The sequence below is a fragment of the Esox lucius genome, chromosome 15 (assembly GCF_011004845.1).
Source record: "Esox lucius isolate fEsoLuc1 chromosome 15, fEsoLuc1.pri, whole genome shotgun sequence".
Classification (NCBI taxonomy): Eukaryota; Metazoa; Chordata; class Actinopteri; order Esociformes; family Esocidae; genus Esox; species Esox lucius.
The window spans coordinates 6,546,171-6,560,802 of NC_047583.1; the positions used below are offsets into that span (position 1 = coordinate 6,546,171).

Here is a 14,632-nt window from a genome sequence, read left to right on the forward strand (position 1 = left end):
TACTCTAGCGCCTTTGTGTGGATGACTGCGGACGAAGCTAGCTAGCTACCGCCGTTTCGCTCGTGTTCAACAACACACACGGACGACCACACCGAGTTAGCCCAGCTAGCCAGCTAACTAATCATGGTGAATGTAAAGAAGCGGAAAGGTCGAGTCGTTATCGATTCGGACTCTGAAGACAGCGCTAGCGATGATAATTTGGATCAGGTAAGAAAGCAACTTGTCTGCTTTCAGTGTGTTTCACGCTCGCGCCACGGATTTGACAACTGGATAAGAACTGCTTAGGTTTGTTAGTTAGCTAATGTTAGCATGCTTAGCTAGAAAATTGTGCCTTGAGTTTGGAGAAAAACACCGCGCAATAGGCCTAACGTTTAATTGGCTTTATTTCGTCCCAGTATGTGCTATTGGCAGCAATAATCTAAATGTGTTGTGATCTATGGGCAATGAAAGAATGCAATGAGATACATGCGGATTTAGAATGTTATATCCTGCGTTACGTAATGGGCGCAACTAAAGTTCTATTTTGGTGTTGACAACAGCTAGCTAGCCAGCTAATCATCAAGCTAAAGTTAGCGTTGGAGGAATGTGTTGCATTATCGCCTGTCATGTTAAGCTTCTGTCAATGTTGTGTTATTAAACATGTCAATCGTAGAGGTATCATCAACTCACTATCGACAATGAAGTTGCAGCTAGCCATGTTTCCTAGGTTGATAGATATTAAACCTCTTATGACAAATTTGCTAGAAGCTAATTTATGTCATACTGATGTTACTAGCTAACAAACAGTTCGGCCTGATAAATCAAAGGTTTATTTTGAAAAGTATACAAACGATACATTATCAATTAGAGTCAGCTACCTAACTACAAACATTGATACAAATTTAGACTGGGAGATATGTTTGGGTCATTCCAGCGTTATGGACGTCATTTTAGCACACAAAATCACAATGTTGGTCTCACGATATTGACAAAAATATCAGTAAAACATTTTATGCATATTCCTGTAGTACCCGTTGGGTGAAGTTTAAACTCGTCAGTCAAGTAAAAACTTTTTACATTAGTAATTGCCACCAAGTGCTTATTCAGGTACCCAGATGAAAGCCCCAAAAGAGCAAGTAACTACAACAAACTTTAGTAGAGTGGCTAGGAATAACTCCCTAACAGGGCTGGAACCCAGAAGGAAACCTAGAGTGGAGCCAGACTGTGGGGTGACCTGACCTTATGGCTATACATGTTGGAGATTATAAGAGGACCTTTTAAGGCCACATTGTTTTGTTTTTGCACATGCACTCAAACACCTGATTGAAATGTTGCCCTACCTCTTACACACTTGATTGATGTAATCAACCTATCATCAAGTCTTTCATTTGAATTATTGCCAGGGCAAAAACATGCAACCCTTTTGGTCCCCAGGACCAGGATGAAGAAACACTGATTTAAAATAATTGCTGTTTTTTAATTACCTGAAAAGGCATAATTTACTGTTTTGGATGTAACAGTATTTCAGATATTTCTGCTGATCAAATTGTCATAACTCATTTCATTTGGATATATTTTTTTTTAAGGTTAACTGAAGGTCTTATTGCATCATTGCAGGTTTCCTAAATGGTATAAACTGACAGGCACCCAACCAGAACATACATTTTGAGATATATATATACATACATACAGTACAGGCCAAACGTTTCTGCTTTATATATACAGTACAGGCCAAAAGTTTGGACACCTTCTCATTCAATGCGTTTTCTTTATTTTCATGACTATTTACATTGTAGAATCTCACTTAAGGCATCAAAATGAAAAGAACATGAAAGAACACATATAGAATTATGTACTTAATAAAAAAGTGTGAAATAACTGAACATGTCTTATATCTTAGATTCCTCAAAGTAGCCACCCTTTGCTTTTTTGATAGCGCTGCAAACCCTTGGTGTTCCCTCCATGAGCTTCGTGAGGTAGTCACCTGAAATGGTTTTCACTTCACAGGTGTGCCTTGTCAGGGTTAATTAGTGGATTTCCCCCCCCCTTATTTCTAGGATTGGGGTCATCAGTTGTGTTGTGCAGAAGTCAGGTTGATACACAGCCGACAGCCCTATTGGACAACTATTAGAATTCATATTATGGCAAGAACCAATCAGCTAAGTAAAGAGAAACGAGTGGCCATCATTACTTTATCAAATGAAGGTCAGTCAGTCCGGAAAATTGCGAAAACTTTGAATGTGTCCCCAAGTGCAGTCGCAAAAACCATCAAGCGCTACAACGAAACTGGCTCACATGAGGACCGCCCCAGGAAAGGAAGACCAAGAGTCACCTCTACTGCTGAGGATAAGTTCATCCGAGTAACCAGCCTCAGAAATCGCAGGTTAACAGCAGCTCAGATTAGAGACCAGCTGAATGCCACACAGAGTTCTAGCAGCAGACGCATCGCTAAAACAACTGTTAAGAGGAGACTGCGCGAATCAGGCCTTCATGGTCAAGTAGCTGCTGGGAAACCACTGCTAAGGAGTGGCAACACGCAGAAGACATTTGTTTGGGCCAAAAAACACAAGGAATGAACATTAGACCAGTGGAAATCTGTGCTTTGGTCTAATGAGTCCAAATTTGAGATCTTTGGTTCCACTCGCCGTGTCTTTGTGCGACGCAGAAAAGGTGAACGGGTGGATTGTACATGCATGGTTCCCACCGTGAAACATGGAGGAGGAGGTGTGATGGTGTGGGGGTGCTTTGCTGGTGACACTGTTGGGGATTTATTCAAAATTGAAGGCATACTGAACCAGCATGGCTACCACAGCATCCTGCAGCGACATGCCATCCCCTCCGGTTTGCGTTTAGTTGGACCATCATTTATTTTTCAACAGGACAATGACCCCAAACACACCTCCAGGCTGTGTAAGGGCTATTTGACCAAGAAGGAGAGTGATGGCCTCCACAGTCACCAGTCCTGAAACCAATCGAGATGGTTTATGGGGAGCTGGACCGCAGAGTGAAGGCATAAGGGCCAACAAGTGCTAAGCATCTCTGGGAACTCCTTCAAGACTGTTGGAAAACCATTTCAGGTGACTACCTCTTGAAGCTCATCAAGAGAATGCCAAGAGTTTGCAAAGCAGTAATCAGAGCAAAGGGTGGCTACTTTGAAGAAACTAGAATATAAATGTTTGCAGTTATTTCACACTTTTTTGTTAAGTACATAATTCCACATGTGTTCATTCATAGTTTTGATGCCTTTAGTGAGAATCTACAATGTAAATAGTCATGAAAATAAAGGAAATGCATTGAATGAGAAGGTGTCCAAACTTTTGGCCTGTACTGTATATATAAAGCAGAAACTGTGATGCAAAAACCCTCCACCTGTTACCATTTTAGGTGCTTATATTTGTGGTATTTCACACAAGGTGTATTGTACATGTTGTCATATGACGATTATCCAGCTCTCCTTGAGGCACTCTTGGCTGTGGGGTCGCAGCTATGGGATCGCCTATTTCTATGGCAACCTGGAGTAGTTACGGAATACTGTCTTGCTCAAGGGCATTTTTCAATTACTGGATGCTCTAAACACTAGGCTATTGGCCGCCCTCACTTTGGGAATATACTTCTGTAACAGTATTAGTGTAACATTTTGTACTGAATATGGATAGAAACTATCCAAAAAAGACAATTCCACGAATTTAGCCATCCTGAAGCCGGTATATTATGTTGGACATTCATTTGATAAATAATAATAATATAATAATAAATTTTATTTTTATAGCGCTTTTCTTGGACTCAAAGTCACGTTACAATGCAGATAGATAAAAACAGAACAAAACAAAACAGAACAAGATTAGACACATGTGAGAAGGGAGGGGGGCTACGGGTAGGCAGAGGTGAAGAGATGTGTCTTGAGGTGGGACTGGAAGATTGTGAGGGACTCAGAGGTGCGGATCTTTTGGGGGAGGGAGTTCCAGAGCCTGGGAGCCGCCCTGGAGAAGGCTCTGTCCCCAAAACTGCGGAGGTGGGATTTACGGATGGAGAGGAGACCAGCTGAGGAGGATCTGAGGGACCGTGAGGGTTGGTATGGGGAGAGGAGGTCAGTGAGGTATGAGGGGTCCAGATTGTGGAGGGCTTTGTAGGTGAGGACCAGGATTTTGTAGGTGATCCGGTGGGAGATAGGAAGCCAGTGAAGTTGTCTTAGGACTGGAGTGATGTGGTGCCAGGATTTGGAGTGGGTAATGAGTCGGGCTGGTGCGTTCTGGACCAGTTGGAGTCGGTTGATGTTGGTAGAGCTGATGCCGAGGAGGAGTGAGTTGCAGTAGTCCAGTCGGGAAGAGATGAAGGCGTGAATGAGTCTTTCAGCAGCGGGGGGTGTGAGAGAGGGTCTGATTTTGGCGATGTTGCGGAGGTGAAAGAAGGATGTTTTAATGACTTGACGGATGTGAGGCTCAAGGGAGAGGGTAGAATCAAAGATAACACCAAGGTTCCTCAGGCCTGGGGAGATGGGGAGACAATGGTGCCGTCGATGGTGAGAGTGGGGTTATTGGTTTTGCTGAGTGTGGATTTGGAGCCTATGAGGAGGAATTCTGTTTTATCGCTGTTGAGTTTGAGGAAGTTGTGTTGCATCCAGGTTTTAATAGCTGACAGACAGGAGTTGGTGTGGGAGAGGGGAGGATTGTGGGGGGATTTGGTGCTGAGGTAGATTTGGGTGTCATCGGCATAGCAGTGGAAGTCCAGGTTAAAGTGGCGGAGTATCTGACCAAGAGGGAGGATGTAGATGATGAAGAGGAGGGGGCCGAGTACAGAGCCTTGGGGAACACCGTGAGTGACTGTGGCTGTGGCAGAGGTGTGGTTATGGAGAGAGATGAAGTGGGATCTGTTGGATAGATAGGAGTGGAGCCAGCTGAGTGCAGTACCTTCGATACCGAGGTCTTTGAGTCTGGTGAGCAGGATGTTATGGCTCACGGTATCGAAGGCTGCACTCAGGTCGAGGAGGATGAGGATGTTGAGGGAACCGGTGTCAGCAGACACTAAACGCATGTTCACAGATTGTTTTTATTACAAAGATCAGAAGTGATCGACAGTTTTCTAGTAGAGAATCTGACCTGTAAAACATGTTCAAGATATCAACTGTTGCTTCAGTGAAAGTCTAAAGAATGCATCTCATATCTGATACAAAATGTTAATTTCAGTGGCTACGACCTGAGCCATTACTATTCATCCACCTCTGCCATGGTTGTTAAGGATATCACAAAGCCTAAAAAGTACGCTGATAATAATGACGAAATTAATTTATAGTTAATGTAAAATTTGGCATTATACATTGTGAAGATGATCCCATGTTTTTTACTGAAAATAAAAACATATAATACATTTCCAGTCCCAGACCCCCCCCCCCCCCCCCCCCATTCTAATGACTGTAGAACATACAAACAAAACTCTAAGCACATCCAGTAGGCCTAACGCACCATGTACACACTTAGGTGTCAGCCGAAAAAGTCATTTAGGATTTATCCTGCCTAGGTCAATGCATACTGTTGACTATATTAACTGAGCTTTGTTCCTTTGGGTTTTGTCTGTTTTGGTGTATGAACTTTTTATACTATGTTTATTCACTCACTCATGCTTTGAACTGCCTCGTCTTTGTAGCGAACATCCTCATGCTTTAGCTTGGCTCTTTGTTGTCCTCCCTTGTGACCTTTAGGAACTCCTGTCTCTGGCCACCAAGAGGAAGAGGGTGGACTCTGATGACCAGCAGGATGAACAGCCGGTCAGCAAACCTGCCGCTTCCTCAGACTCCGAGACCTCAGACAGTGATGATGAGGTATGTTAGTGTCTCTCCATACGTTCTGACCTTCATGTTTCCCGGTCTTTTCGTGTTAAGTGCTTCTCTAGGCTTAATGTCCCGGGTACCATCGCTTTCAGTTGTGGCACGAGCTAGTGGCAAACAAAAGCACTAAGACAATTCCTGATATCTGGTATTATGGGTCTGTTTTTCGCGCAGTGGACGGCCGGTGGACCTAAAGTCAAAAAGAAATCCAAGCCAGGGAAACCGTCCACGACGGAGAAGAAAAAAGAGGCCGCCAAGAAGAAGGCGCGTAAGGCGGCATCATCCGGCAGCTCTGACGGTGACAGTTCTGCCGAGAGTTCAGCGCCTGAGGAGGGTGAGTTGTTTTGATGGACAATAACGGCTGCATTCCAATTCTACACCCGTCCACCGCTGGCACGCCCCCTCTGGAACGCCCTTCGGATAAGTCTGCAACGGGCTGTTGGCAAGTCCCCACTTCATGAAGCAGCTCGTCAGCTGTAGCTGTCAGGGGTTGAGTTAATGAGTCCCGTCTCTGGTGATCCGAGCTCATTCTTACATCTTCTGTCCTTGGCTCGCCCTCAAAACACACAGGGGTGGATGCTCTGATGGGGATTGGCCTCGGACCAGAGGTCTTCCTCGGATCCGAAGTGTTTATCCCGGCTGAACAGTATCTGTGAAATTCCTGTCCATATTTATCTGAAAGAAAGGACATGCTTCATTCCCGCGCAGGGTTGTCCAATTTTTATAACATTCAGTGTGCCTTTTATGTTATAGCTTGGCCGGTGTAATTCATGGTTTGCGATCTGCAGCTTAGTTCTTTCACAAGGTCATCTCTAATTTAAAATGCAAAGACAATGTTAGGGTGAGGTCTGTGTGGGTAGAATTCACTTCACATCTCTCCAAAATGTGCTCTCCATTTTCTCTGTTGTTTATTTGTTAAAGAGTCTAGAGCTGCAGAGCTTCTGAAATAAAGTTTTTGTGGCTTTGCACACAGTCAGCCTGGTTTTATATCAGTTAGGATGGAGAGTCATACCTCTTTCCAATTGCTTTACCACAGTCTTAACCATCACGCCTCGTAATTAAAAAGCTTCCAGTCAAATATATCCAGTGAAATTGTTGTAAAATAGGCTGCTTCTCCCTTGCTCAAATTATTCAGAGCTTATTTCAGTTGAAAATAGTCAAAACTATGTTGAGCTCGCGGGGAACAGCGATGAATGCTGAAACAAACTTTCCTGAACCAAATGCAAAGCGTAGCAATCTGAGTTATATGAAACACATCATCGTCTTTAGGATGTTTCTCCCCTCATAATTTTGAATAGAGTCTGTATTTTACTTGTAATCTGTTACCCCCCCCCCCCGATGAGGTGTCTGACTCTGTGTGACCTCCCTCCCCCCCGATGAGGTGTCTGACTCTGTGTGACCCCCACCCCCCCCCCCCCCCCCCCCCCCCCCCCCCGATGAGGTGTCTGACTCTGTGTGACCTCCCTCCCCCCCAGGTGAGGTGTCTGACTCTGACAGCAACAGCTCCGCCTCCAGCTCTGACTCAGAGTCCTCGTCGGAAGACGACGTGTTCCGGGACGGTTATGGGGAGGACCTGATGGGGGACGAGGAGGACCGCGCTCGGCTTGAGCAGATGACCGAGAAAGAGAGGGAGCAGGAACTTTTCAACAGGATAGAGAAGAGGGAGGTGCTCAAGAGGAGGTGAGGTTACTACAGGGAGCTGGGACCGTTACATTGATGCAGGGTTGGGGCACTCCACATTCAGGAAGCTAACTTGGTACTTCTGATTGCCTATTCTGTTTTAGATGTTTTGTTCATAAGTATACATTTTGAGTAACACACCACAGAGTTTTGCGTCCTTTTTGAAAAGCCCTGATCAGTTAAGTCAATGACTGTCCCATGATTATTATATTTGTTATTTAGCTGCAATGCTTAGCTAGAGTGATTTGTATCGATTTAGTATATGTGGCGTACTGGAGGCTAGTAAGCCAACTAAAAGCTGGGGATGATTACGTGGCCATGGCGATATGCGGTGACAGATTAGCCAGGACACTGGGGTTGAAATCTACGACTCTGGGATCATTAGTGTCCATAGAGAGTCAGGACACTGGGGTTGAAATCTACGACTCTGGGATCATTAGTGTCCATCGAGAGTCAGGACACTGGGGTTGAAATCTACGACTCTGGGATCATTAGTGTCCATAGAGAGTCAGGACACTGGGGTTGAAATCTACGACTCTGGGATCATTAGTGTCCATCGAGAGTCAGGACACTGGGGTTGAAATCTACGACTCTGGGATCATTAGTGTCCATAGAGAGTCAGGACACTGGGGTTGAAATCTACCACTCTGGGATCATTAGTGTCCATAGAGAGTCAGGACACTGGGGTTGAAATCTACCACTCTGGGATCATTAGTGTCCATAGAGAGTCAGGACACTGGGGTTGAAATCTACCACTCTGGGATCATTAGTGTCCATAGAGAGTCAGGACACTGGGGTTGAAATCTACCACTCTGGGATCATTAGTGTCCATAGAGAGTCAGGACACTGGGGTTGAAATCTACCACTCTGGGATCATTAGTGTCCATAGAGAGTCAGGACACTGGGGTTGAAATCTACCTCTCTGGGATCATTAGTGTCCATAGAGAGTCAGGACACTGGGGTTGAAATCTACCACTCTGGGATCATTAGTGTCCATAGAGAGTCAGGACACTGGGGTTGAAATCTACCACTCTGGGATCATTAGTGTCCATAGAGAGTCAGGACACTGGGGTTGAAATCTACCACTCTGGGATCATTAGTGTCCATAGAGAGTCAGGACACTGGGGTTGAAATCTACCACTCTGGGATCATTAGTGTCCATAGAGAGTCAGGACACTGGGGTTGAAATCTACCACTCTGGGATCATTAGTGTCCATAGAGAGTCAGGACACTGGGGTTGAAATCTACCACTCTGGGATCATTAGTGTCCATAGAGAGTCAGGACACTGGGGTTGAAATCTACCACTCTGGGATCATTAGTGTCCATAGAGAGTCAGGACTCTGGGGTTAAATACCTATGACTCTATGGCATTGTTAGTGTCCATAGAGAGTCAGGACGGCTCTTTAACATCCCATCAGGCTTTCTACACAGGGCCGTGTTTCCTTCGTATCATTCAGGACTCTAGACGACTGGCACCTGCCTGACACTCTGTCCTCTTTCTGTCAGATTTGAAATAAAAAAGAAACTAAAGACGGCAAAGAAAAAGGAGAAAGAAGAGAAGAAAAAGAAGCAGCACGAGGAAGAACAGAAGAAAAAAGAGAAAACGCCAGGCAGTCATCTTGAAGACCGGACTCATCAGGACCAGCAAGTGGTGAGTGGATTTCTTTCATCCCGAAACACTGGAAACAACAACTGTAAAATGAAGTGCAGAGATGTATTTTAACAACAAAACCACTGCTTTGTTTATTTTATCATGTTGGTCAAAGGAGATGTATTGGCATTCTGCTTTCTAGGTTATGTCTCACAACAAGGAGAGGCGATCTAAACGAGATGAGAAGCTGGACAAGAAGTCCCAGGCCATGGAAGAACTCAAGGCAGAGAGAGAGAAGAAAAAAAACAGAACAGGTTAGATGGCCGCCTGTATCCATACATCTCCCTTCCCGACTAATTGTTTATTTAGTTGATTGGATTTGTCAGTGTTGTCATGTTTGGTTAGGCACTAACAGTCCTACATCCAATAGCAAACGTTAGTTTTTGTTTCTAAACTGTTTTGCTACAGTGTTTCCTAATGAACATGACCCTTGTGGTGCTTTCGTGGCTTAGAGAACAGCAGAAGACATTGTTACTGAAAAGTGTATATTCCGTAGTAACGTTTGATTTGATTTCGGACAGCGGAGCTCCTGGCGAAACGGCAGCCCCTGAAGACCAGCGAGGTTTACTCGGACGATGAGGAAGAAGAGGAGGAGGATGACGACAAATCGTCAGTAAAGAGTGATCGCAGTTCACACTCTTCATCGGACTCAGAATATGAAGAGTGAGTATCAGCTGCTAATGATACCGTACTAGTGCTGCAGTGTAATGACAAGAACCGCACACCATGCTGCATGTGCAAACCACTTTTACCGACAATTTACAACCTTCCTGTCTTGGCGAATGAGCTGCATTCCCTGTTTTACCGTTTCCTGTCCTGCATTCCAGGAAGGAGGAGACGCCCCCAAAGTCACAGCCTGTGTCACTACCAGACGAGTTGAACCGGATCCGGCTGTCCCGGCACAAGCTGGAGCGCTGGTGTCACATGCCTTTCTTCCAGAAGACTGTGAGCGGATGCTTTGTCCGTATCGGCATCGGGAACAGCAGCAGCAAGCCCGTTTACAGGGTGAGAGTCCCAGATGGGGAAGGATTCTGGCTGGGGTCTAGGGTAGAGATGGGGACAGCTCAGTCAGTGGGTCTGTAATGTGTGTGTCTGTGGTAGGTGGCGGAGATCGTAGACGTGGTTGAGACCGCTAAAGTATACCAGCTGGGAACAACCAGGACAAATAAAGGACTACAGTTACGGTAAGACCTCCGTCTGCTACAACGACACTGTCACCTGCTAATGTCTTCCCCACCTGTGCTAGCTGTCCCACCCACCCTCTGCCTGCTGCCCCCCCCGCCCTGTGCCCGCTGTCACCCCCCCCCCCGCCCTGTGCCCGCTGTCACCCCCCCGACCTGTGCCCGCTGTCACCCCATCCCCTGTGCCCGCTGTTTAGTTTTAACTGGTTTGTTTTGTGCGATGATTGTCTATAGGCATGGTGGTGACACCAGAGTATTCAGATTGGAGTTTGTGTCCAATCAGGAGTTCACAGAAAACGAGTTCATGAAGTGGAAGGAGGCGGTGAGTTGACTGGTGGAGCATGCTGATTGGCTGGTTGAAGATGGTTGTAGCTAATACATTAATAGCTAATGTGTTCGTATCTCCTCCGAAGAGCAAAGCCGGAACTGAAATTCCTCCTGTCTGCCCTCAGATGATCATAGCCAGTATGCAGGTTCCCACTCTGGATGAGATCAACAAGAAGGAGCAGGCCATTAAAGAGGCATGCAACTACAAGTTCAACGACAAAGACATAGAGGATGTGAGTAGGCAGGCATTCCAAATGGCACCCTCTTCGTTAGGTAGTGCCCTCCTTTTAACCATGGGATATAGGGAACAGTTTGGGACACACATGTCATCTGTAAAGGCTTTTTGTTTTTTCGTCGTGTGAAGTATTCATTCCACACCTTGTGTTTTTATCCAGTGGTCATTGTTGTTTATTTGTTGTGTTGGCAGATCGTTAAAGAGAAAGACAGATTCCGAAAAGCTCCCTCCAACTATGCCATGAAGAAAACCTCTCTACTCAAAGACAAGGTAGCTAAAAAACATAATGTGGGTCTTGATGATGTTACATGTGTGTGTGAGAAACTGTTTGTTTGTTTATAACGTGTATGTTAAACTGCAGGCCATGGCAGAGGAGAGTGGTGAAGGAGATCGGGCCAAAGAGATTCAGGAGCAGCTGAATGAGCTGGAGGAGAGGGCAGAACATCTAGACAGGCAGAGGACCAAAAACATATCTGCCATCAGGTGACATGACCAGCTCTCTACGTGTTTCTTTCTTTGTTCTTAGTCTAGAACACAGGCTTGTTCCACAGATGCTTGAGTGTCTGTTGGTTTTTGCTCCTACAAAGTCACTAATTAAGCTCCACTCACCTGGTTGGTTCAGTCTTAATTGGAAAACAGGGTGAAAACTCCCAACAGCAGACACTAGACCTTCCTCAGAACACGTGTGATGCCCATGTTCTAGATGAGTAATGTTCTTTCCAGCTGTGCCAAGCTGACAGTAGTTCAGTAGTTCAGCAATTACATTGCCAAAGCAAAGTGGAGAAATTAGATAACAAAACTTACAGAATGTGAAATGTAACATTAAAAGTGTTTTAAAAATGATTAAGTTGCTTTTAATGTGGCTGTACAATTTACTCTGTAATGTTGCGCAAATACAGTACGCCTGTTTCCTTTATGATCATGTCTGTCTGTCTGTCTCTGTGTTCTCCAGCTACATCAACCAAAGGAATCGTAGCTGGAACATTGTGGAGTCTGAGAAAGCTCTAGTGGTGAGTATCACAGCCTCTGTTCTCCACATCGCGATGCAATGTATGTTTTCATTCAGCATTTCATTATGGGGTTTTACATTATTATTACTGTATAATTAAATGCGTTAATGTTACATTTGGGTTGTTTGATAAATGCATTATTCTTATTATAATGCATTTATTATTCTTATTACTCTGTCAGGCTGAGGGGCAGAATGCCAAGATGCAGATGGACCCGTTCACTAGACGACAATGCAAACCTACCATGGTGTCCAACGTAAGATGCCCACCTCGCTCCCTCCTTCGCTGGCTCCCTCGCTAGCTTTCTCTCTTCCACACCCGCCAGTCTGACGTAACAGCTTCTCTCTATGTTTTGTGGGGTGTGTCAGAAACGGCCAGTAGGACTGCATAGGAATTGTGCTGTGTAGGGAATAGTGTGCCATTTGGGACGCTGCCGTGTTGTCACGTTTAACACAAGCAATTTGTAAAGTACTCAGGAATTTGTGTGGCCCGTCTCTCTGTCTGCAGTATTGACATTCATGTTTGTGTTCCTACAGGCCAGGGACCCTTCCGTCCACGCAGCTATCCTACAACACCTCAATGAGAAGTACGGAGAAGGGTCAGGAAAGGAGATGGATTTAGAGTTTGAGATGGGCAGAGGAGCCGGACAGTCTGCGCTGAAAGTCATTGACCCTACTAAGAACACCAGCGACCTCTCTGAGGACTTATTTAAAGTTCATGACTTTGACGTCAAGATTGACCTTCAGGTTCCCAATGCAGGTGAGATGAATGACTTGACGTTCATGTGACAACCACATGCAGTAGGTCTGCAATCTTTACCTGTAAAGCTACCACATGGATGTAGAAGTACAGATCTAGGATCAGCTTCGCTTCCCACAATCTTTAACTGAACCATCGGCCAGCAGGTGGACTTTCACACTAACTCTTTCGGTACAAATGTCCGATGGACCAGCAGGTTAAACTTGGCCTTGTTAGCAAATAAACAGAAAGAAACTCTTACACGCATGCATTTGCTTAATCTCCCAACCAATCGGCCATCTCTATCAGCACCTCCCCTCTAAACCATTTGGAACCACGCCTGGTGAAAATCCACATCATGTGACATCCTCCCCCGTCATGTGATTGGCTAAAATGAAATGATAACAAGTGGAAAAATGGACTGATGTGGTTTTGGCATTGTGGATTTTCACCATTTAAAGTTCTCCAGTCTAAGTATAAGCCATGACTGCGCCCCTGCTGGGAAGCCCCAGTGCATTGACCAACTTGACTTCCTGGTTGAAACATTTGGGTAATAAACCACAAATACTGGAAAGGATCTGCGCCTATTGAGTGTGAATCCTTTGTGTTTCAGAAGCCAAGTCTCTATCAGTGAGTGCGAATACCTTACCAGTGAAGGACGGAGCTCCGCGCAGGTCTCTTAACCTGGAGGACTACAAGAAGAGGAGGGGCTTGATCTAAAGAACTACAGGAAGTAGGGGAGGGTCTTGATCTAATGATCAAGCGACCTAGCCGCTTCGGTCGGACGTGTGCATGTGTGTGAGATGTATGACTGTACGAGCGAACGAGCATGTGTGTAGATGTGTGTATGCGTGAGAGAAGCGTGGGTGTGTTTGTTGGATGTTTGTGTGTATGCTGGAGACTGTCCATCCAGAACTGAGAGGAAATATTAATTAAGAGAACTTTTTTTTTTCTTTTTTTTTTTTTCTCCAGAGGTTTCATCAGAAGAGAGTTGTACATGTGACTTTGTTTCTGCGTCATGTACAAAGTCGTACTCTGACTTTTTTTTCATAGTTATTTCTAAGTTTTTATAAACACATCTGATGTTGGTTCTCCCTCATACGGATCTGAAGTTCACTCCTTTGGGTGTTATGGTCCTTTACAAGGGCAGTGTGCTCCTGGACTTTTACTTTGAAGAAGGACACTGTCTTATAAGGCTTCAATTGTTCATATACTTAGAGATCATTGGATTGTGAGCTCAATCTGGTTTCCCTGTCAATAAATGCAGACTGGATTTTTTTTGTACATGATTTTAGTTATTTTTCTTACCTAAGAGTTGAGAGCGGTACCACCTCCCTGCCATGATGTTCAGCTGATTGCCCTCTCTCCTCAGACAGCAGGGCTGGCCCATAATCTGCCTGTCTACTGGACAGTTCATGTCACTTTTTAAATTCTACAAAAACAAAAGGATAAAAAATCTATTTACATGAATCACAGAGAGAATAGTTTTTTTCTTTTTAATCTCTAGTTTTTTGCTACCCTTAACTCCTATTTCCAGAGCAGATTCTAAGTGTTATTGATTGTGTCCTTAGTCAGTTCCTATATTGATGTGGCATGCCATGTAAATAATACAATTTGGAGTGAGTGCGGCAGAATAAACAGGCACCGTTTCGTACCACCTGTGTCTGTGTGTCATGTCTTTTTCCCCATCAATAGTGGTTGAGGTAACAAACTATTGAATTGCAAGATTGTGAAATAAAACCAAATTAAGGTAACTTTGTGTGTTGGAACAGTCCCTTATCAATAACTGCATTTCAGGTCAGTGTTTACAGAAATTTAAGATTTCTGTCATTCACCATGTTCTGTGCAAGTTTCAATATGTTTCTGTATTCCTTGGACTTCCTAACCCTTTCTGAACAGAGTATGATGTCTCAGGAAAGGGATTTGGACTGCTGAAAATTAATATGACGTGTCATATGCAAATGAAGAAAATCTCGTTCCAGTAGCGCGATGTGCCGCTTGTTTGTTTT

At 44.7% G+C, this 14,632-nt stretch overlaps 1 protein-coding gene across 1 annotated transcript; it reads left to right on the forward strand.

Moving 5' to 3' along the window:
* The first annotated feature begins 13 nt into the window (after positions 1-13).
* Positions 14-14,280, forward strand: rtf1 (RTF1 homolog, Paf1/RNA polymerase II complex component). The gene is made up of 17 exons (XM_029125408.2): positions 14-207; positions 5,675-5,794; positions 5,975-6,134; positions 7,276-7,480; positions 8,988-9,132; positions 9,275-9,386; positions 9,654-9,795; positions 9,960-10,137; positions 10,234-10,316; positions 10,548-10,635; positions 10,766-10,873; positions 11,068-11,145; positions 11,237-11,358; positions 11,828-11,885; positions 12,067-12,141; positions 12,422-12,644; positions 13,237-14,280. Exons 1-17 carry the CDS (start codon positions 124-126, stop codon positions 13,341-13,343), a joined length of 2,088 nt encoding a protein of 695 aa, XP_028981241.1. The 5' UTR covers positions 14-123; the 3' UTR covers positions 13,344-14,280.
* Positions 14,281-14,632: the final 352 nt, after the last annotated feature.